Source organism: Macrosteles quadrilineatus, unplaced genomic scaffold, assembly GCF_028750875.1.
Source record: "Macrosteles quadrilineatus isolate MER2022 unplaced genomic scaffold, UCM_ALF_1.0 Scaffold_4__1_contigs__length_99947679, whole genome shotgun sequence".
Classification (NCBI taxonomy): Eukaryota; Metazoa; Arthropoda; class Insecta; order Hemiptera; family Cicadellidae; genus Macrosteles; species Macrosteles quadrilineatus.
Genome location: NW_026542597.1, coordinates 20,256,479 through 20,282,264, shown reverse-complemented (window position 1 = coordinate 20,282,264; position 25,786 = coordinate 20,256,479). Strand labels below are relative to the sequence as shown.

Genomic DNA, 25,786 nt, shown 5'->3' with positions numbered 1-25,786 from the left:
CGTTCGCTACGCTCACTCGCCTCCAGGTTGCAAATTAGCTGTTGTCATAAATGTAAAAGAAATAATAGTGCTAGTGCTGCACCCTGTTGGTAATCCTTGTAACTTTAATGCTATTGAACATCACAGAACAGAACCAACTTGTTTAATTGAAACAGCTGTTAAGATTCAATAATTTCATTTCTCATAAGGTTAACATGGGCTTCCAGAAATTCCACGTCAAAAATCGACAAAAACTTGATTTTCAAGGGTTTACTGTTAAATATCTAACTGTCTCATATTCGATGAAATACGTCTAAAACCATCTCATATATGTATAGTATTTGGAAAATAAGTTTCAGGCGGGACAGTGCTATAGTTATTGAGGAGTAGTTGTAATAAAGTGCGTATTTTAGCGTTACCAAGAGAATGACAGATAGACAGACAGACAGACAGACAGACAGACAGACAGAAATTGAGATAAGGTTTGATTCGGTTTCTCTGACCTATGAAATGTAAAAATAACCAAAAAGTTCATTATTCTAAGCAATGTACAGACAAAACTCTAATTTTATTTATATAGATAAAAGAAAATAAGAATCGTAAATAAACAGTTTGCAGAGTAGCAGAAATAAACCATAAATTAACATCAGCTGATTCATATGGACGAATCTATATGAGGTAATTTCATCTATAGTGGCACGGTGGTACTTATACCAACCACAGTTACATAAATAACTACTAAATCAAAACCTGTTGATGTAATCACTGAAATGTATCACGATATGAAATAACTGCTATATCGCTGTCATCTGATATGAAACCAGTACTGCCCAGCAGACCGTGGCGGAAAGTACTGTTGAAAGTGTAGATATAATCTTATAATCAAACAAATACGATAGAAAGTGATTGTGTAACATTCATTTTGTATTCTGTAAATCAATTTGGTGTGAGTTTGAGGTCGTGTGTTTCAATGCTTCTAAACGTCATGGAATGATTTGCAATAGAAAGCATCCGATTGTAATGACAAACTCAAACGATTATGCACAGAATTTACGTTCTAAGTCTAGATTTCACCTTGACTGATCTGATTTCAATTAAATCGTACATTTATTTCATCGCCGTTGCCACAATAGGTAGATTTTCTCAAGTTTAATCGACAACAGCTGTAATTATTCAACTGCGCTCTTGCCGATATTTTTTACGATACGTATTTCTATCTAAAATACCCCCGCCGCAGCAAACCTGCAGACTTAGCGAATTTCCATTTGCCTGATTGGATTTAAACTAAAATGTCTCCTTAAAAATATCACATTTATTCCCTATTTAAACAGAATTAGTTTAATGAGTACTTAGGTTTGCTGCAACAGGGAGGGTAAAAAAGTTTTTTTTATGTAGCATATTAAAAGGTAGGGCTACTGTGGTTTGGTAAGAAATTAATGTATTTTCTAACTTTTATCAAAATATGTTCATAAACAAGCAAACTACAACAGTTGACTTATTCTCCATAAGAATAACATGGGATTTTTAAAATTACAATTTTTTTGAATTTTCTCCGTAACAATTAGGCGCATAATAATGCTTCAACATACTAAATTATTTGTTTTTTTTAGCTCTACAAAATGGTTTAAAAAGAAATTGTGAAATTTTGTGTTTTTAGGGTCAAAAATGGGAAAAACCTATTTTTATCCCATAAAACCCCCCATAAACCCCCGTTCCCATAGTCCGATCATGCTGGTTCGCGAACTCATTCAAGTTTATTCCGCCTTACACCTTCAAACCAAATTTTATCAAAATCGGACAAAAATTACTCAAGTTATCGTGCGGATGGACACGATAACTGGTGTGTTGCTAAAAACTTAAGTGGTTAAAGTGTCCCGTCAGGTATTTAAACCTTTTTAATAAAGTTTCCCGCCCTTTTTAGAACTTTGACGACAGAAGGCGAGAGTTTATTGGTGGACAAATATAACATAAAAATGTATACAAACACAAACTTGTCATGGAATGATTGTTTCTAATCAATAAGCAACAGATCTTAGAGCGAAAATAGGTTTATGAAATCTTACTCTTTGTAGTATGTTTGTCAAACTGTATTCGTTTATTGTTTTAAACTGAGTCTGAAGACATAATTTTTGTCGTGTTATGCCTTTTCCCAAATATATCATAAACCATAAACAACAACTCTTAGAATCACGATTAGAATCTAAAGTGGTACTATTGTAAGTCAATTAGACAATTAATTACTCCAGCAATTGATTATCCTTGAGTAGTGATTGTAATTACATGTCAGTGACTGGTCGGAGCGCTTTTCAGATTCGGAATGCAAAAACTGGATCATTCCCTCCATCTGGTACCTCAGTGACCCACTGGACAAACTAGTTCTTGGCACGTGTGGGGAAGTAATCAGTCACTGCAATCAACTAGAATTGCCACTCTTTAAATAAATACTGTATGTCTCGCAAGTTCTAAATAGTCGCAAATAGTGTCAAAAGTCTAGACACGGACTTTTGACACTATTTGCGACTATTTAGAACAGTTTTTATAGTTCGATTTGAAATATCGGTCAACTGACCCGTCGACCAAGTTGAATGTCGATTAAGTGGTTTCGTGTATTAAAATTGTCGGTGAACTGGCTTGTCGAGCAACTTAAATGTCGATCAAATGGTGCCCAATGAAAATTCGACATTTTACAATATCCTTTGACGATATTATTAGCCCTTACCAAAACTATTGAATTAGACACTAAAGAAGAGATCTTCACAAATTCTTAGCCATCTGTAGTAAATTTTTAAATCTGAAAGAACGTAGTTGACTACGCTTCAAATGGAGTGTTTTACTGTTATAATTCTGTTTCTTCTTAAAGATCTCCGTTTTCTATACATGACATGGCCACTGGAATATGTTTGCTGGAATAAGTCCGCATTTTGAACAAATCAGAATTAGTACTCTACAAGTATATAAATCTCGAATGTTAAATTAAGAAATCTCACAAGGTATCGTATGTACAACAAGTCCTAACATGAATTATTCATGCCTGATTAAAATAATTGACTTAGTCAGTGAAGTAATCGAATATACCAGCTGAAGCTTGTTTTAAAAGAAGAGGTCATGGTTCAAAGAGCCTTTTGTGAGTACTATTTTGTCTTTTTTGACATTTATATTTTTATTTCATCATGACATTTTAATTCATTTTCACCCTTCATCTACGTATTCTAACAACGCCAGACAATCATATATGTTTCTTAGTTTCAACACCTAGTAAATAGCTATTGTTATTTCTCAGTTTCCAGGCCAGAACGTGGCTTGAGTTAACCTATAAATCACAACTCACGAGCATTTCAATACAGTTCAACCGAGAAACAGCAGTCATATAATACATGATGCAATCTGGATATGTAGACAAGTGAAAGCAGATACTGTTACCGTATGGGAGACATCGGGTGGTGATCCAGATAACTAGACTACTTTGGGTCTAGAATAGTGTAAGTAAGCTTATCTCATTGTCTTTGAATTTTAGATACCAGGGCAGACACCCTATCTATATAAAGGAGCTGTAGAAAATTTCGCATTCAAACGTGAAGCTATTAAATATTCTTTTAAGTGATTATTTCTAGAATATTCATTCATTTAACTTTTATAATTACAAAAATGGCAACCGATACCACAGAAAACGTCCTAAAAAGCAAAATTATCTCCAAGAAAACTAAAATGAAGGTCTATAAAACGATAATATTACCTATCACATATGGATCAGAAACCTGGGTATTGTTCAAACATAATATTTGCAACGATATTGGGACCGATAGTAAAAGATGGAATACGGAGGATAAGAACAAACAAAGAATTGAGAGACGTCTATAAGGAACCAGGCATTATATCTTTAATCAAAAGCCAAAGACTAATATGGACAGGGCACATCTATAGAAGACCAAGGAAGTCAAGAGTGGTTTTAGACGCATTTCCTGCAGGCAGGCGACCACTGGACTGACCGAGACTGCGGTGGTGGGACCAAGTCCGAAAAGACATGAGAATGGATGTTACCGAAGAACTGATGGAAGACCGAGGAAGATAGCGAAAAGTTGTTGGCGAGACCAAAATCCTACTTAGTTTTTAGTGCCCAACTAGGTAAAACAAATATGATCAAATGTCAAAAACAATAAAAGCACAAACAAACATAAAAACTAAACAACCTACCAACACCATAGCTTCATATTTTTCAGTAGCAACAGAAATGAAAGAAGTAGTTCACAAACATTTATCATTGCGTGTTTACTCAAAATTCACATCCAGGAATGTACTTTCTGTGTAAACACTGTAATTTTAACGAGCAATTTAGAGGACAAGTTTCAGCTGTTTAAGCAACAATGGCGCAATCCACGCAAGCGCAAACAGCGAGCAACCGCCGTGTAACTATTGGTTGCTCAGCCACGCTAGACTTGGATGTATCCTGTTGTTATACCCATATTACATTGTAATAACTTCATCTGCTAACATGCAATGGTTAATTTTTCCATTAATACTTTAATACTTTTCAATGAAATGGCGACCATACAAAGTAGGTATTTTAAGCCAAGTATGAATGGAGATGAGTGTAGGATGAGTGGCGCGATCTTGTAGTCTTGTAAGGCCGACATATTCTTTAGACACAGCTGTTAATTAAAAGCCCATACAGCTAATAGCAACTAAGGGACCTACAATTTATAGTGGAATCCGAACCACATTTTTTGCCTTGGTATTAACGAATTGGTCTAATTATCAAGATAGTACTGCAGGTTACCTCCCGCTATCTCCGCGTCCCACCACCTCCGTGTACCGCTACCTCCGAATTTCAGTGACCCCTATAATCCTCGGTTACTTCCTGCGTTAAGACTTTCCGTCCAAACCTAACCTAACTTAAACTAACCTAACCTAACCTAACCTAATCTAACCTAACCTGACCCAACCTAACCTAACCCACGGGTTAAATTTTCATTAAATCTTCCTTCCACGGGGCTTCGCAGCCGTGGATGCAATGACAGCTAACAACGCAGGCAGTGACGGGATTACAAGGGTCACTCAAGAATTCGGAGATGGCGGGACAGATTTGGGTTCGGAGATGGCGGAACGCGGAGATAGCGGGAGCACACGGTACTGCAGACAGTCGTAGTACTCACTAGTGCGGATGTTAATCCACACCAGGGAGTATCGTATCCACAGCGTATCCAGAATTCGTGACCTCCTAGTAGTTGGATTACAGGACGTCGCACCCGTCCCAGTCTTCGTATCGAAGGAAACAAGCTTACGCCTGAGTTTAAGGCATTGAATCAAGTTACTGCACGTAGTCTTTGCGTCCTTAGGTCCTATTGTAAAATCAGAATCTTTGATGAGAGACTGTTTGCTGAACCAACAGAGAGTGGATGGAGAGTAAATGTTTCGTGGTAAATTTTTAAAGCTGGGAAAGGATTTACCTATTATTTTTATGTTACTGTTATACTAAACCGGTCTAGGTGTTATTTTTAGCAAACACTTTTAATTAAATGTAAATAATAAATATTTTACTGTGTATTCAATTAAAATTAAATGCTCCTGAACATGTCCTTCTTGAGTTCGCTGAAAAATGTGTTATTGAGAATTGGAATAAGCTGTAAAATTTTGTCCTTAAAACTTGCTTATAACAAACAACATTACTATAACAAGTACCAACTTTAAATTTTTTACACTTAACGAGAAACAACGTGTTTAATAGCAAGTATCAATTAATATTGAGAAGTGTTGCTGCGAAGTAAGCTAAGTTGCTTGATAGATTTCAATTCAGAGTAAGGGTGGAAAATGTACTTTTTAACCATCTTCTTCTCCAATGATTTAGCACAAGAACTTAATTTAGAACTGAGAAGGAATGTCGGAAGATCGGGAGATCGAGATCCGTGAAACGACGTATTTGCTTCTTGAAGCATGAAACCCGGAAATTAACCATTGATTGACATTACATAACTAATTAATGTTGAAATTGGATAAGCATTGTCTAAGAGACTTGATGTTTTAAGGCTTTTTTAGTCAAATGGGAAAACATTAAGTTTATAATCCAAATTTAAAATGAGTTAAGTTAATTCAAGCATACACCTGCCTGCCTTATTCAGTCCCAGGAAATATTTCACAACAATTTTTGCAAATGGACCTTCAATAATACGACCTGACCAAAATTGACTTTTGACTTGACTCTGAAAGTGCCCCCGCAGGTTGTAGTTATGCAACTGATCTCCTTTCTCAAATAAGTAAAAGTAGTTCTCCTGCTTAATTGGGGGATTACAAAATGACAGACAACTGTCAAAAGGCTGTTGTCAGGTCCTGCCGCTAAATAATGACAGTTCTCAGCTTAAATAATTACTTGAGTGTAAATTTATACTAATTTGTTATACAATTGAAAGGGTGACATTCCGGTTTTGATGTTTTGTTATACTTGTAATATTTTGCTACCAAAAGAATTTTACAAACAAAATTTTGCTTATAACTTGATATTGTTGATTTCAGTGAAATATTTCAAACCAAGCAATTCTTAAAAATTCATAAATCGAAAAAATCTCTAGGTGTATAGTTTGTTTTTAAATAGCTTATAAATTATCCCTCGCTGAAGAAATTCTAGTTTTTTCTGTGTCAAAGTGTATTTAATGCACTGAACTTATATTCGGCTTAAAATAAGGAACATTGTGTCCACTGACTTAATTAAATATTAAATTATCAAAAACAATGTTTTAATAGCTACATACACACAGTTAATGATTAATTATTGTTATTTTACTTCCACCTATTATGAATGTGTTTGATTGAATATCATTTCACGTTAAGAAATAAATAAATACCTTGCACCTCACCTTGGGTTCATAGAGTAACTTTATTGTAAATCACAGGTGTCTTGTGATAACAGAACAGGAATGTGTGTCCCGGTTATTACGGAAACATTTAAAGCACTAGTTCCAGGCCATACTTCTCTAGAAAAGGCAATGAAGGTAAAATAAGCCGATTGATGTTTCTCTTGCCACAAGAATAAAGCTTTTGCCTAAGTAATCTGGAGCTATCAATTTATCTTGATCCGATGGAAGAGATTCCCTTTTATCACCCAATAATTACTATATGGAACCTACTATGGATATAACAGTCCAATTCTGGGGAACGAACTGGTCTAGTTAAAGCATTTGACTTCAGCCTTCAAGGTCCCGGGTTCAAAACCCACCTATGACTAATAGTTTTTAGCTTTGTAAAAATTCCACCACCTTGTATCGATTCCGATTTAGAGCCATAAGGTATCGATTCCTACGACATGAAGGTAGGACATTACGTAAATTGAACCAGCCAGGAACTAGCTTGTGTATGGAAATCCCTACCTGACCAGTTACAATGCGAGCGTATCTGTGAGAAAGTCAAGCATGGTTGTTCCCCTGGGTTGTTTACATACGTCGATAGAAGATGGCTGTAGATAGGATGTATAAGGACAGTGAGAGGGAATCCTCAGGGACAGCTGTTCTCCTGCAGGATCAGCAGGTCCTGGCAAACCATCAGACAAGGACGAATGCATCCTTCATCCATGCAATTATTGTCGTATTAGAGTTCCTTGTAGGAATTTATTGTCTGATCTGTTGCATTCAGATGAGGAGAATGTATTGCAGTCCATAGAAGGGCTCCTCTAAGGTGGTTGCTAATTGTGCAACGCCTTAATTTTTTTAGCTATAGCCTACGTTAGATTTGTGAAATAGTTTTGCTAAAAGTAGTGTGCACCTTTCAATTAGGGCTATCATCGGGCGGAAGATAATTATCTTTTAAGGTACAATACTTTTGACTTTGGGACCTAATATGGATCTATGATAGTCCATCAGATTTTTAAGTACTGTAAATAACGTATATGTAGCCAGATATTTTGCTATACATCTCATCAATCTATACAGCATTTGTCATTATTGTGGTCAACATGGATTACGTACTATACGACAATACTTTACAATGTTTATAAGCTCATGCATGTCCGCAGTCACGAAATATTTAGACAAAATATTAATTTAGAATATTTAAGTCCTTTAAAATCCTTAAAAAAAACCTTTAGAGTAATTTAAGCGTTATTTCTTTAACTAAAGAATTTACAATATTGATTGCCGAGATTTAACAAAAATACAAAACATGAAATTGGCTTGGTTGCAGGTTTGCCGCATCAATATTATCAGCCCTAGAACTAACACATAATAAACTTCATCTAAGATATATAATTTACTATATTCGACTCAAAATTCAGATGTTTTTTCAATCAATTTCTAATAAGCATTCCCTATTGAAGGTATTTCTCACCAATAGCTCCAATTTAGTTTACAAGTGGCAAATTGATAGATTTCCGGCATAAATTGTTCAACGATCAAAAATAATTCAAAACTCCATCAGTGTCAGCCGAAACTCCAAACAATGAACCTTCACCAGATAAAATTAAGAAATTCCAAGTAGTTTCTACACACTTGGGAAACAGAAGGCGTGCTCCTGCAGCATATGCTTGTTGCATAAGCATGGAACGATTACCGTAAGCATCTTGGGGCACGAAAGAAAACAATACTTGCAAGTAGGTTAAGCTGACAAGCAATCTTAGTGCTTCGCTGTTTCCACCATTTATCTGTAATGTTTACGCCCTCGCGTTATCCAATACTCGTGTTTCCCTTGGACACACTACAGGCTATCCCGGCCATTTGGGTAAAATAGCTTCGGTGCAGGCGTATCCCATGGATTCATAGGCTTGTATACAAGTTATCTAAACATAAACCCTTTGTTTTAACGAATTTCCTATATAGTGAATAAGCTATTACCGTAGTACATGATAATAAGATGGTTCAGTTAACAGAGATTTGGGTCAGTTGAAGTCAATTTCCTGAATTAATAAACATTTTCTCTCACTGTTCTGACATCCGTTCTGAATGATAATTGACCAATCTCAAATATTTATGGTACAGTGCAGTTTTTAAAGCAAATATCCTATTGACACACCCCAGATGGCTGAAAACATCATTACTTGGTCTGACCGAAAAATATCAAACGCAAACATTAGAGGGTTAGGAGAACCTTTAAAGTTCATCCTTTGGTCATACCCCAGACGGAATGGAGATACCATAGTCAGAACATAACATATCAATTGCAAACCTTGAACAGCCTGAAGATAACCTGAACACATTTTGACATACCATAGAGACGACCTATACAACACATGATTCACGTATAACACTCAGAAATAGCACAGAACATACACCAACAATTCCCCGATGTACCCTCGATATACATCTAGATCATCATATTCTGATCACATCCTGGTAACACTTTGTAGTCATACTCTAGAACTGATCATACTTTGGACATAATCATATTCTACTCATACTCTCATCATCTACGTCCCCCGGACTGCCCAGAGGCGGGTTATTGGTGAAAGTCACGGTCATACAGTCCAGAGTCCCCAGCTCGTAATCGCTTCAGGTGAAAGTGTTTATTTGGACTGAGGCACCACGCCCACAGTAAAAACTGGAATCAGTCCGGAAGCCGACGTCGAGGAAGTACAAGGACGTCTGGATGTAACAGGTGAACTGAGGTAATCGTTGTGGAATTTAGATCCAATGGAACTGTTTGTTTGGGAAATGGGGCTGTAAAGAAGCAGGGTGAAGGAAAAATATCAGAGATTGAACTGCTAATGAAACAATTAATGGGGTACTCGGTCACGTAACGTATAAAAACCTGGAATGCGGGTAATTAGATCTGTGAAACTAACCGTTGAACTGGATGAATGCATTTATGGAATCCCACAGCAGCGCTAATTTGTTCCAGCTTTGTTTTACATGAACTAATTTCACGGAGACCATGGATCGAACGTTGTAACATTTGTTTAGGGCTTAGAGTGTGAAAAGTTAGTTGAGTTTGTTGAACTCGGTATGGCCGACTGTGAACAAGCCAGCGGTATATGCATGTGACGAGCTATGCACCCAACAAGAGATATTTGTTCTTCCTACCCCCTTTTTCGTGGAGAATTTTGCTCTTCCTTGCACCCCCAACATACAAGTTGTAGTAATAGAGATCGATGAACAAATATAAAACCTCTTACGCCCCTGCGCCCAAGTCAACCGGACCCATTGACTAAAGCGGTCCTGGATGTGAAACCATCTCAGGCAATGATGTTTTTGGTTGGTGTCCCAGCATACTAAAATTGATTATGATAGTGACTCTTTTACCCTTGATTTTCACGCCTTAAGCACAATTTGGGGACCATGTGAACGGACAAATGCAAAACTAAAAGGGGTCACCAGTCACTTTTTTAAATTGATTATGTACAAAATAACAGTCGATCGAGTCAACCAATACAGTATATGATTAGCATTTATCTGCCACATATCCTTTTACTTTAGTCCATTCAAAGATTTAGCATTTTTCGTCTTTAACCACGTCGTAAAATTCAATTTATTTCCAGACGTTTTACCCTGCCTGTGAAGTGGTACCTTAGTGGTACCTGTGATTAGGCTTATGACAGCATGGTTAACACCAAACATCGGTTGCGAAAGCCTGAACACAAAATGTATCAGGATTTTTTAAATAAGACTGAAAATTATGCAAGAATAATTTAGATATTGTGAGGTCATTTTAAAGACAATTACTATAAATCATAGTACAAGTTTATATACAAGAACATACATATTGTGCAATTCTGTTCTGTTCTTTTAAAAATGTTCAACTTCATTTTTGCGTACGTTAATACCTTTTTGCTTAAACACGTTTTGTTTAATGTACATTTGCATTTATCAATTATTCACTCCTATATTAGCAAGAAAACTATAAACGTTATTAAACACTTCGATCGAGAAACATTCATTTAATAATATTATAAAAAGCATTCTTCTGAGAAAAATTAACATTCCTGCTAAGCAGTTACAAGGAATGTTGAGAAATTGTCAACAGCTCATTTCATAATAGTAAGGCATTCGTCGCTCCGTCACATAATTTCTCTTGCCCCATATGTTTTACGTACGTGCGATTCTAAATTAGTTATACTTGTCGAGCATCTATTGTTGACTTGTATGTATAACAAGTAACAAAATCTTCCTTGTTCATTCAATTACTTTCCGACACTGGAAGCTGTCATAAGACACGGTAGTGAGCGATTGTGCAGAATACCTTGGTTATAATTTCTGTACATGCCACCTAAATTCATATTGCCTGGCTAGCTGAGTGCTTGTCCAACAATCGTGAGAAAAGCCTATTATCATTTTGATGGTTCGAAACTGGACACGGCTGTCCCTGATCATTTGGCTTGAAATGAATGATCCTGACTGATGAAACAGCTGATCTTAGTCAGTAACAAACCTACACAGATAATCTCACTCTATTCCACACTCATCACTCACTCATATTTTGGTTAAAAATACGCACCTAGGTGGCGTCCCCATCTCAATGGATAGTGATTATAATAAATTATGAAACTCTTAGTGGGAACTGGGATTATAAAGTAACGTTAACATAACGTCATGCTACTATCAAGGATTTGTTGGTAGTTGGTGATCGAAGACAAAAATATTACATTTTTTATTTTCAGCCACTGATTCTTTGCACCAGAATTTCATGTCATTCAAAAATTTGACTTCGTGTTATTCCGTCGAGAAAACTGTCCTTCAGACATCCTTCCTACAAATTATTTACTGGGACATATATACATGGATTACACATTATGTACACATGAAAAACTGGAAGATGATTGAAATATACAGGGTGTTGAAAATGTCTGGAACCAACATTATATCTCGTGAGTGGTTAAAGAAAAACAACTGATATTTTGTGTACGGATATACTATGGTTTTACCTATCTTTTAGTGCCTTATGAAAATTTTTACCACTTATAGGGAACGTCCTGTGGAGGATGCAGTAAAAATTTTTAATGGAAGCCTATAGTAAATGATACATCATTTTAAAGGCCATTTTTTTCTGAGTAAGGAGCCACAAGTTTCATCTCAAAAGGACCACCCTAGCAAAAATGGCGACTGTTTGAAATTTAAAAAACCACTTATAGGGAACGGAATTTTTAAATTTCAAACAGTCGCCATTTTCGCTAGGGTGGTCCTTTTGAGATGAAACTTGTGGCTCCTTTCTAAGAAAAAAATGGCCTTTAAAATGATGTATCATTTACCATAGGCTTCAATGAAAACTTTTTACTGCATCCTCCACAGAACGTTCCCTATAAGTGGTTATTTAAATTTCAAACAGTCGCCATTTTTGCTAGGGTGGTCCTTTTGAGATGAAACTTGTGGCTCCTTACTCAGAAAAAAATGGCCTTTAAAATGATGTATCATTTACCATAGGCTTCCATTTAAACTTTTTACTGCATCCTCCACGGGACGTTCCCTATAAGTGATTATTTAAATTTCAAACAGTCGCCATTTTTGCTAGGGTGGTCCTTTTGAGATGAAACTTGTGGCTCCTTACTCAGAAAAAAATGGCCTTTAAAATGATGTATCATTTACCATAGGCTTCCATTTAAACTTTTTACTGCATCCTCCACGGGACGTTCCCTATAAGTGATTATTTAAATTTCAAACAGTCGCCATTTTTGCTAGGGTGGTCCTTTTGAGATGAAACTTGTGGCTCCTTACTCAGAAAAAAATGGCCTTTAAAATGATGTATCATTTACCATAGGCTTCCATTTAAACTTTTTACTGCATCCTCTACAGGACGTTCCCTATAAGTGGTAAAAATTTTCATAAGGCACCAAAAGATAGATAAAACCATAATATATCCGTACACAAAATATCATTTGTTTTTCTTTAACCACTCACCAGATATAATGTTGGTTCCAGACATTTTCAACACCCTGTATTTAGATGATTGCTAAGAGGGAACATTTGAATGCTGTCATTGAACATATGATTGTTAGAAACTCCCTGCAAGACATTTCGAGAGCACAATGGACATCGAGGAAGTGACATTCACAGATTTGTTCCGATACTTCGATTCACTGCAATCAGAATTTCGTCTGAGTGTCGTCTTCCTCTATGGTTTTGTCAAGGATGGTATTTCTTGGTGTCAGGGAAAACTGATATAACAGAAAAGGTCAAATTTTAAAATCTGTTATCAAAATTTACCAACACCAACATTTATCCATTTTATTTCACGGGATGATTTGTAATGGTTTTAATTATTGATTTACATTTAGGTAAATATACAAAAAATCGAAGTACGATTAAAAACATTCACAAACTTCAAAATGTCTTCGTAATGTTACTCGAGTTAATAGTAATAGTGTAAGATTCTTGATTACTTTTTTTTGGAGGCGAATGAAATTAGTGGACTTCTTAATTTATTGTGTTACGCAATAGATTTCCTACAAGTTTTCTGAAAGCTACAAATTTGTTGGAGATACTGTATTGTCACACAACCAACCACCATTTACACCAAAATTCATTCACAATCCCAATCCCTAAGCAGCTCCAAAGAATATTTTTACAAAGACATATGATTGTATTAGAGAAACTATGATTGTATTAGAGACCTACTAAGTATTAGAGAAAAATCTGCCCGTATCGAAAACTCTACATATTTATATTCAAAATCATCTGATAACCACAGATAAGGGTGTCTCTGTAGAAACTCACTTGTTTAGATAGCTTCATTCACTTACATGTTAAAAGGTGTTGGTTTCACCAATTTCCTTTGAGACATTTGAGTTGTGGTCATGTGTTAGTACATGAAGATTGATGGTTAAATGACAAACCTCACATACAAACCTGGGTTACATGGAGAAAGCGAATATACAAGTGCATGTAATCGAGTTGATGCACATAACCGGCGAAATGCATTGTAATTCTGGTAAGTGAATTCACAGTGACTAGGGGAACACACCACCAATGTGGTTGAAGTTCAATTGGGATTGTTTGGTTCGCCTTAGAATCTCAGCGAGGTATTGAATCGCCATTTGAGGACGAATTTGAGTCAGATTATACTAAAGTTATCTATTGAAATTCCCGTTTTAGATCATTTTGTTTTATTTCATTTTGAATGTTTCACAAATTATCGTAAAATAACTCTACTTTAGAATAACTGAATGAAAGGTATCTTATGTTAACACATACAACGTACGAATGGTTTTATCATCAAAAAAGCATATTATTATTTTTAAAATATTTTAACTTTTTTTCAAGTTTTCCCCTAAATTGCCGACATCATGAATTGTAATTTTCGAAACGGTATTTTTTGGTAACAATTTGTGACAAGTCATATTTTTAATTAATTAATAGATATAAACAAACTAACAGCTTTCTTTTACAAAATATCCCAAATACAATTTTAAAAGTTTGATAGTTTGCATTTAAGTTTCAGCGAATTTCTCTATAGGTAAGTAGGTAGCTATTACCATAGGTGGCACGGTAAGACCTAGGCCCGGGACCGATTTACTTTTTCGTTTTGATGTCCCCAGACGTTAACTACTTAACGAAGGGTTTTATGCGGTAAAAATTGAGTTTTCTCACTTTTGACCCTCAAAACACAAATTTCCCAATTTCTCTCTATATTGAAAAAAAGAGCTTAAAAAACAATTAAATTAGTATATCAAAGTGTTTTGTACGGTTATTGGTTACGGAGAAAATTCAAAAAATTGTAAATTTAAAATTCCCATGTTGTTTATAAATATATTTTGATCAAACTTGGCGAATTTATTTATTTTATACTAACCTATTACCAGATTATTTTACCAAAAACCACACTTAATTTATTTCCTTGTTGCAGAAAACCTAGGTAACGGTACTCGTTAAACCTAATGTTATTTAAATAGATTTGATTGAAAATAAATTCAGACAAATCGAGATTCGCTTCGCCGGCAGGTTTGCTGCGGCGGGGGTATTATTTAACCTTATGTTAATATTTTATACATAGAGAAATAATTGAAAAAAGTAAGTAATCCGAAATATTAAAGTTACCATATGATATGCCATGAAAATCTGTTAACGGATGTACAGTTACCGATAAATTAATCATTACAACCAGATAATGATGTCATTACAAATCTTTACAACTCTGTCCCTGACCTTCCCTAACTTACCGAGAACTTGCTTGCTTCTCACATCCCGTCACGATTCTTCCGCATTTCTTCGCGTTATCTAGCGTCTTCGATTAAACATCGATTGTTAACAATAACGGATAAAGTTCAAGGAGCTTAGCCAAAGGGATTAACGGTTAAGTGATGTTTTAAACAGTAAACTGCGTATTATTAAAAGAGTTGTATAGAGGAGAAATCAGCACTTTTTTGATATTGGTTTGTTTATGACACTTTCTAGGTAGGTAATATTTTTACCTGTTTGTTATTTTAGAGGAGCCGGATCCTAAATGGTTTCTTCAAAGGAAGTTAACAGTTTTTACTCGCCCTAAGTGCTCACGGAAACATTTGTCTTTCTGTTTTTGCTCGTCTTGTCTAGGTAGTCGGTCAAAAAGAAGGAAGCAATGATAATGGTGGTTGAAATGATTAGAGAAGAGAGAATAAGAGATGTGATTAAAATCAGGCTTGAGTAGTACCAAATGAATACTTGTTAAGGAAGATGTTTTACCTTAAGTCTTGAGGTGTCTTGAGGCTTGAAATTTATACTTATTAGGAACAGTTATAGTGAAAAGAAAGAAAAACCTTGTTAAATAACAACAATAATACAAGCACATATTGATTTTTCAAATACCAAAACATGTGTTGGAGCCAGACTAATGGCACAAATAAATCATTAGAATACTAACTTAGTATTGGTTACACAACAACTAATAGAATTATACAGCCATATTATTATCGTTATCCTATACCTATTCTACATCATACAACACATTGCTAAGATACAGCACCGGAATAATGCGATTCCTCCGTAAATGGTTTAGTAAATGTTTAAATTTTTTTTTTTATTTGGTCACCGACATTGAGCAACTTAAAAAACTGCTGTGATTCAATTACACTCAATCTTTATGCCAAATTGAAAGTTGAATTTATCATAAACTTAACTCTTTTCCATGCGTATAAACTATTTTAGTTTGAAAAATCACAAGGTCTCCGGCTTCTCTTAACTTAATCTACAATTGTTTTTGACCCTCCTCCTGTGAATTGTGTCATGATCGTCGTTTTACCGTGTACACTTGAATTGAAAGTGAATTTCGTGACGATGACAAAGATTCTAATAATTACATGGTATTGCAATAACGTAGATATAATCTTCTTTATAATTATTCTTTGTTTTTTTGAGTCACTTTCTTAGAAGTTCCTTACCATTCAAGTACATCAGCAACCTAACCACTAATTACATGTAATGTAAAATAATCTCAAACCTGTACAGCGTGAATGCTAAGTGTCTTTAATTTCTGTATTATTGAGTTATACATTAATTGACTAGTTCAGTTCAGGAAATGCTTGAACTTAAAGAATATCAAATACAACCAATGCATTTTCATTGTCTTTGCAAAGGGAATTTAAAATGAAGAAAGCATGTAAAAAAAGGTCTAAACCACTCAATTTCTTCTGATACGTCGAGAAGCGAACACGTTTCTCCCACACTTAATTACGAGACTAACCCATTCATCTATATTTTGAAAAACTCTTTTTCAACCTAACTTCAATTTTGTAGGGGAAATACTATACAAATAAATAAAACCCCATCAACAACAAATACTAACAGCTTTACATACACAACGCTCCTACAAAATAAGACACGCATATTTCCAAAGATATTTTATTTACTTTGTAAGTACTGTACTTGTATATTGTTGACGGCATACTATGGGCTCACTTATCCCCACTTAGCATACGCCGTTCCTATATCGGGATGTGAGTGCTAGCAAACTAAAATGTTGTTTAAACTCCAAAAAATGGCTGTGAGAACTATTTTCTCTCTAAAAAAGCGCAAATCCTGCCGACAATATTTTTCCAGTTCAAAGATTTTGACATTCCCATCCATTTACATTCTTGAATCTTTAACATTTGTGAAACCGGAATTTTCTAAATCTGACCGTTCTGTAAAAAAACAATACACATTGCGCAATTCACACACATTACCTATTCCTAAACATTCAACAACTTTCTTCAAGAAACACTTACTGTACAATGGCATAACACATTTTAATTCACTTCCACTTTTTCTTAAACCTGAACCAAACCTGTTAACATTTAAAAGACAATTAAAATCTTTGTTGATTAAGTTTACCTGTTACAGCGTCCAAGAATTTTCATCTTAACTCAGTTCCATGAATAGTGATGTAAATATTTATATATAAATCTGCACCAATGCATATTGCATAAGATTGTATATTTGTAAATAGTTCTTAAGTAAATGTATCCAACTTTCATTTCATTTTGACTTAGCCAATACAACTTGTAATTCATTGTTAATTCTGGCTCAATAAATGATTTGATTTGATTTGACTTGACTTAGTCCCTAAATAAATTAATGAATCTATCTAACAGGTTGACGTTAGATAGTAACAAAACAAGGATTTGGAACGTTCCCCTACATAAAATGTTAATAAATAAATGCCTCTGGCGGGGCCTTGCTCTGGTGTAGATAGACACAACAAAATACATCCAACCCGTTCCTTCACTTCCACCGACCCAATCTTTGACGTGAGCAACGACAGTAATTTCTCCTAGGACACGCGGCGCTGCTGCGGGTGCGGGCGAGGGAGGTGTGGGTAATAGAAAGGGATAATTCGCAATTAAGGGGTCGTGACGGAAAGTGAGGGTAATTATGATCGTTACCAGAGGAAGTGATTTGTGAGACCCTTGTGTAATAATTCAGACTCCGACTACTGTGTCTCCAGTCACCCACGCAACTCTGGTCTAGGATACGGGGAAAAACAGTGAGGGAGGGGAGAGTAGGACAAGGGATATCGCTATAAGGTTAAACACGAAGATTGAGAACTTTCCTCATACGGTTCTTTTAGTGAATTTCCACATCCTTATAATCCAGTCCTGTCATATTTGTATTTGTTATATCTTAAAAGATCGTGATTGTTAAGGAACAACCAAGGAGTCGTGGTCTTATGGGTAGAAATTTCTAAACCAACATTAGCTAGCTGATGCTCACCCCTAGTATTTAGATGGTTGCTGTCTCAAGCCTGAAAAAGTCAGAAGCTTTTTGGTTGTTCGAAACTATTAGCTGCCTTTGATTACTAAGCATTTAACGGATGATCCTAGCCATAACAGCTGATCCTATAGTTTGTATAATGGGACTTGTCTATTCACCGTCCTTATATACTTGTAGACTGATGTAATTTAAGTCCCGGCTTAGTCTCAAGTAGACCAGTCAGGAGACAGGTTCCATCATACACAACTATAGTCAGAGATTCAAGGCATCTCACTCCATTCTAAACTCATCCCCCATATTTGGGTCAAGATACGCATCATTTGCATTCCCATATCGCTAATACTAGTAGTAATTGTACTGTTCATAGGTTATAGATAATTATTTCGGTTATCCAAATGATGATATGACTGTGTCGGTGGTTTCGATTACATCGTAAAATTAGTTTTACTAGTTGTTGCAAAGTCTATACGTCTAAATAAAAAAAAAATAATGGCCAAAGAAAAGGTTGACTTGATTTTAACTTTTGCAGAGAACACAGCATGTTAACGACATTCCCCAATGGTAAAATAAGCTTATTAGCAATGGTAACGTTAATAAAAACGAAAACTCGTGACGTGATGCGATTTACAGTAAATGGATGCGTTACAACTCGATTTTAAATGTCCATCTCAATCCAATAGAGTACTGAGCATTCTTAAATTAACTTGACATAAAATACTTCACGAAAATTATAGGTCTTTGTCCTTTTAAGTTTCGGTTTGTAAAGACTAAAATCCTTTATAAAACCTCACCATACTTACAAAATAAGCTTATAAAATATGAAAAATACCTGGCTTTTACCACATGTGCTTGCTCACATCTTTGAAGAATAAGCTTTTGGTCCTAATAGATTCTCTCTCGTACAAATAATTTCAATAATCACATAATATTGTGTATTTTTAATTTGTTTATAGTCGATTTTCACTATTAGAACGCATTTCGTATCCAGAAAGTACAGTGTGTCCCACAACCAGAGCGGAACATTTTATAAAGCAGAGAGCTCTAAATCCTAGGGCTATTTCGATAGAACGGTCCATAAACGCCATATTATGGTATTTAAGCGTGGTAGTACACCATAAACTGACGTGTACACTATAAACTGACGACGCGTAAACCATAAACTATGGAGAGAGAAAGTCCGTGAGTTGTTGAGGTAGTTTACATGTTTACATGATGAAGTTGAAGATGCATTTACAACTCTGTCTAGGCAGTCATGCAATAAACAAGTCACTTTAGGTTTAAGACTTACTTAGTCATTTCAACTCCTGTAAAATGTGTATAAATACTTGTGTTACACCCGTCAATTTGTAAACATATTGTTTGACATAATCACATTTTCTGTTATCATTAGTGTACTATATAATGAGCACAGACATTGTAACAATTTTGTTTTTAGTTTCAGGGGGAAAATGTGTGCAAAAAGAATACAACCTCTAAAATTTAAATGTTGAAAAATATACAGTAAACATGTATTACGACAATTCACTAAACTATTACAAATATAACCGTCTTCAAGGGATCTGTAGTTAATAGGCCATTAGGGCAGAAAGATTAATTGAGTATGCCTATATTTTCCTCAGTTTTTGCTCAATAATGAATGAGTTCTTGTTGTCAAGAGTTTTTGACCACTGCTTTATTTTTATTTTTTATGTTATCAGTTTTTGAATATGTCTCTTTTAGTGTATTTAAAAACCATTTCACTCTTAGGAAGATGAAACAAAAAGTTAAGTTTTGGCTATCTCCAAACAGAATAACCTTGAATTTTCCTGTTTCTGTGAACCTCAAAAGTCTGTGCGTGGAAAACACCAAGCAAAGAAATGAGTACGTCGGTACAGATAAATTTTTGTAGATACATTTTAAGTAGTGGCATCGGTACTCGAACCCAAGACATCGATGTACAATAGAAAACAAATTCAAACTAAATACACAACTTATAAACATGTAGAACGAACATAATGCGATTCTAAAGAAAAAAAAGATACATCTATTCCTTGAAAAAAACTTTGTCTAGACGATTCTCACAACAAAAGCACTACAACCGGATGTCAAGGAATTGTTTTCGTTTTCCCATCTCTCTGTAATTAATTAATTATTTCTATTATCCAGCTGTTGCTTTCCCCCAAGCGACACTCTCGTCACTGCCATCAGAATTACGTAACTGTCTTTATCTCGACTAACCACTATCAGGTTTGTTGAGGTAATTGGATGCTAAATTACTTAGCGTCGATACATTAATTAAAGTCAATTAAAAACCAGAAAGTTGAGTTTGAAAATATTTCAAAATTTCTTAATTCGTATTTTTCTATAGTTTGCAAATTAAAGAGTGTTGTGGATTTGTAACGTTCGTAAGGTATTTTTATTTTCAAGTCTCCCTTGTCCAAATTAAACACGCCCTTCTTTTAAGGGAAGGAAAATTTGGTATTACTTCTTTATATAACCCAGAGAGTATTTTAGAAGCTATTAACACATGGTGACAATTTGCAATGAAGTTGCAGTGAGTACAAAAATAATAAGTGTTTAAAAATACTCCAATAAATAGATAATGTGCAAACTTCATAAAATACTCCATCAAATGAATGCGCAGTTCAGTCCAATTTCGACAAAGACCTATTACTTTTCCCAGGTCAAGGCTTCGTGAAAGACAGCTGAAAGTGATGGTTTAGCCTCTGTTAGTCTAATGGCGAGAGTAAATGTCAGTAGTTGGGAACATTGGAAAATGAACTTTGTTAACAGACAAATGGGGGAGTTAGATTGGAGCAATGGCTGCCAGTTAGTGGAGAATAATTTACCTAGTGGTATTGTAGATTAAGAGTCAACATTTGTTACTTTATTGGCATCTTCGGTTTATTTCGATATTTCTGTATTATTTTTTTCACCCCATTTATAAAGGTTTGAAGGTGCATTTTAAATTTTACCCTGCAAATTAAACTGTATTCATTTTGTATTACATACAACTGGTTTCAAGTGGTAACACATTAAACTATTGTTACCAAATTATTTAATTCGGTCCATAATTGTGTAAATAGACTACAATGCTTGTGGCGATCATCGAAAAATCGGCACCAAATTTGGGCCATCTTCAGGATATACAAGAACATTGAGAACACTTTCAGTGGAAGACTGCAGTAAGCAAATGTTCTATTACTGTCTGAGGATGGCATCAATTCGATGACGAAACTGTGGTTGATGCAGTTTTAAGGAAATAAGGATGGATTTACACTATTTAAACACCAACATTTTTGAACCGGATACTATAATACTATATTTAATATTCAATGACCGCAATGGACTGAGATTGAACGTATTAGATTACACTACATACGAAGTATTCTGGGTACGGTCGCGTCACAGTCGGAAATATTATAGCCAAGTGCTGACGTTCAGTCTCGTCTACAACTGCTACAGCACCAGATAAATATGGTGAACTTTTCTAATGAGGTCTGTATGTAACCATCATGTATACATTTTGGCCGGTAACGTGGTCTTACCCAGAAGACTTAGTTTGTAGTGTTAGTTTAGTGGCCATAAGCCTGATTTCTTACTTGATAGATCTTGTAAGACATTATACACAATAAAATTAATTGATATTCACATAATTACCCCCTCTTCCCCAGTTAATTGTAGCAGTGCTCAGCTGCTAAAATGGCTCAGTACGACACTAATGATAGCCTTATCAGTAGCTGGTGTCGTGTGCGCCAGTGGCTCAAATCGTGTCCTTACTCTCTCCCGAAGCCGTTGCCCAACCACGGTGAACCCACGGGATAAACCAATCATCCCATAGCTCCTGGTTTGTCAAGGATTACTGGCAGATCGTGTTGGAAAATTGTGATAATCGAGCAAATGTTAGGGATTCGGTCCTAACCGGGCGTTAATGTCTCTTGATTGTACATGAAGATTTGTAAAACCGGTGTAAAATAGAACTTGTCAGGTATACAGTATAGGTATCATATAAAGTTAAAATAATTGGAGGGGAGTGTATTTATTTAAAGTAGTATGTGACTTATTTGAACAGTATGTGACTATAGTATGTGACTTATTTTGCTGCACACCGATGTTGGATAGATACTTTTGTAAAATTAATAGTGACAGACGTGTAAAGTGTTAGTTTATATAGTATAGGAAATTTTATTGTTAACGAGTAGGTAACATATTATTCTAAGTACAGTAGCAAGTGATAAATAGTGTGTTACCCTTTAACGCCTTGTAACTTGAGGGTAACATGGTTTTCTAGTCTAAAAGAGTGAACCGTGACCAGTGACTGCGCCGGTTTAGGTTACCCTTGCGGACACACTATTACTGTATATGTGACTGGAGTGTAACGTGGTACTTTAGCCAGTTACTAGTGACCGGTGTGATACGTATAAATTAGGACAGTAACCTATGATTGTAGTGTAACAGTGACCGGTGTCCGGCGTGTAACAGTGACCGCGCCAGATCTGGTTACTGACCTGTCTGTGGTCATGCTACTACTGTGGTCCTATAATCTGTGACTAGAGTGCGACCTATTACTTTAACAGTGACCGGTGACCGGTGTGTAACAGTGACCGCACCAGATCTGATTACTGACCTGTCTGCGGCCACCCTATTACTGTGGTCCTTTTATGCGCGACTAGACTGTACCCTATTACTTTAGCAAGTGACCTATAACTGGATTGTAACCTGTTATTTTAGCCAGTGACCGGTGTGTAACAGTGACCGCACCAGATCTGGTTACTGACCTGTCTGCGGCCACCCATATTACTGTGGTCCTGTAATCTGTGACTAGAGTGTAACCTGCTATTTTAGACAGTGACCGGTGACCGGTGTGTAACAGTGACCGCACCAGATCTGGTAACTGACCTGTCTGCGGCCACCCTATTACTGTGGTCCTTTTATTTGTGACTAGACTGTACCCTATTACTTTAGCAAGTGATCTATAACTGGATTGTGGTGTGTTATTTTAGCCAGTGACCGGTGACCGGTGTGTAACAGTGACCGCACCAGATCTGGTTACTGACCTGTCTGCGGCCACCCTATTACTGTGGTCCTTTTATTTGTGACTAGACTGTACCCTATTACTTTAGCAAGTGATCTATAACTGGATTGTGGTGTGTTATTTTAGCCGGTGACCGGTGTGTAACAGTGACCGCACCAGATCTGGTTACTGACCTGTCTGCGGCTACCCTATTACTGTGGTCCTTTTATGCGCGACTAGACTGTACCCTATTACTTTAGCAAGTGACCTATAACTGGATTGTAGCGTGTTATTTTAGCCAGTGACCAGTGACCGGTGTGTAACAGTGACCGCACCATATCTGGTTACTGACCTGTCTGCGGCCACCCTATTACTGTGGTCCTTTTGTGCGCGACTAGACTGTACCCTATTACTTTAGCAAGTGACCTATAACTGGATTGTAGCGTGTTACTTTAGCCAGTGACCGGTGACCGGTGTGTAACAGTGACCGCACCAGATCTGGTTACTGACCTGTCTGCGGTCACCCTATTACTCAATGCCTCGGAGTACTTTTCACCTCTCACTCTGAACCTGTTAATAACACTCACATGTGGATTTCAATTACTCTCTAAATTACTCAACAAGATACCTTGTTGACCAAAGATGGACAGTTGTTTGATGAAAATGATTCTTGTTATGCTTGAGGGTTTGTATAGTGATATGGGGTCATAACAATGTACTGTATTAAAAAAAAAACAAACTACAGTAATAAGGTTTTTTGGTTTGAACAAATCTATTAGAGATATTAAAGATTTTACGGAAAGAGATTAGAGTTAAAATCTCTACAAATTACATTACATAACCAAGATATTTTGGAGATTGTCACATTACCACTGTAGTTTTGAGGATGAGTGATTTAAAACCCTACAGAAGTATTAATAATAATAGTTATTAATTTTAAACTTTTCAGACAAGACACGCTAGTTTAAAAGGATCAATGTTCTAAATTGAAACTTGATCTTAATTTTATATAGTATTATGTTAATGATGATATAGTTAGTTAAAAAATAACTTGGTCATTCGGTTTTCTATTAGAATAATTATTGTTAACATTATTTAATTAAAAACCTTGATTGTTTCGCATTTCATTCGTGGTACATTGGCAGTTTTTTTTTTCAAATAGGTTAGATATTTCTAATGGCTTTGCATGATGAAAGGTAAGATGTATACTTTCATAAGTACCCTATAACATTATTGTATTTATCTTGAAAATGGATATTCTGCTATAGGATCTTATTCATACCAACATACCGGTATAAAGAGTGTCAAAACAGAGCTGCTCTATACTGGTTGTAAGTTATCAATAGGCCTATGTACTGAACACATTCATTTAGTTTTGTTTTCACCCACACGTTATATAAGCCGGCTTTTTGAGTATTTTAGATGTTTTAAATTATCGTAGACCACGATACCAAAATAAGCAAAATAAGGTATTATACGAATTATTGAAAACCTTTTCATCCTACAATACCAAATTATAAATACAGGTAGGTGTTTAAGTGATATTGCCGATTATTATAATTTGCCTTGGAAGCTAATGACAATGTCTTAACAATTCCCCCGTAAGCTTTGGAAACAAAACATTGGTATCCAAGAAACCCCATGTTGAAAACATTTGATTCGTTTACATATCTGAAACTTTTTTACACCATCACACAGCTGATTGAAATCAAACAATATGTTTTAGAGCTAAATAAAGCATAATATTTATTTATTGGTGAAACCATTGTTTTATAAAATAGTAAGGTTCCGAGGTCTATTTTATGTGGAGTTTTTATCAAGTACTTTTTTGCCCTAGGTGCGTATCTCGATACGAAAGCAACAATAGTTTAAAGTAGTCTTACAAGAGCAAACTGTATACCGGTGAACAAACAAATTTAAATAATAAATTTAAGTATTTTAATAATCAGAACTAAAATGTCTAACGTATAAATAATAAAGCTGAAGATACATTTTTAGTTACCAACAACTACTTACGATAGAAAAATGCACAAGATTATCCACCACATAGTACAAATACAGTTACAAATAATTGAATTTAAAGTAATTTAAATATTCCAAAGGTAAACAAATGACTCACCAAAGACAACGAAGTGAGCAGCGCGCATGGCGAGAGTATACTGAGCGCGCCACGGCAGCACCAGCTGGTATATATAACTTCTGGAGAAAGGAGAAGTACTCGCATTTTAATCGTCTTTGTTATTTTTAATTATAACATTTTTTAAATGTCAAAACTTATCTTAGTTGCAGAAGATGTGCTTCTAAAATTTGTTTTCTACTTTAGATGTAGGCTACAGTATAATGTGTTACTCAATAGGTTTATGGGAGTTTTTCTCTTCAGTGCGTTGTAGATAGAAGTAGCTATACCATTAAAATAATGAGTAGTATTAACTCTGAAAAGTGCAAGTAGACTACTCATTCTATTTTAAAATTTCAAATCATTTTTATTTGTGTTCATGGAGGTAAAACGTTAAGAATGCGCTGATATTGACGCCATGTTGTTATGGTAAATTTTACAGTATGTGCTTTTCTTTTTGGTTATAGTTTAGTAAACACAAATATAGCACACGCAACGGACGTCAAAATATTCTCCAACTTAAATAAGGATGGTAATGTTATTTAGTCATAAAAATAAAATGTAGAAACTGTAAAGATGTAAACTACAGATTTAAGTACGCAATTTCTTTAACTGAGCCTGGTTGAGAGG

General features: G+C 35.5%; 1 protein-coding gene across 1 annotated transcript in view; it reads right to left on the bottom strand.

Moving 5' to 3' along the window:
- Positions 1–25,187, bottom strand: part of LOC128992790 (uncharacterized) — a 30,662-nt gene extending 5,475 nt beyond the window's left edge. The window contains exon 1 of the mRNA XM_054416529.1: positions 25,160–25,187. Coding sequence (XP_054272504.1) covers positions 25,160–25,187 — 28 coding nt within the window. The remainder of the gene's footprint in view (positions 1–25,159) is intronic.
- Positions 25,188–25,786: the final 599 nt, after the last annotated feature.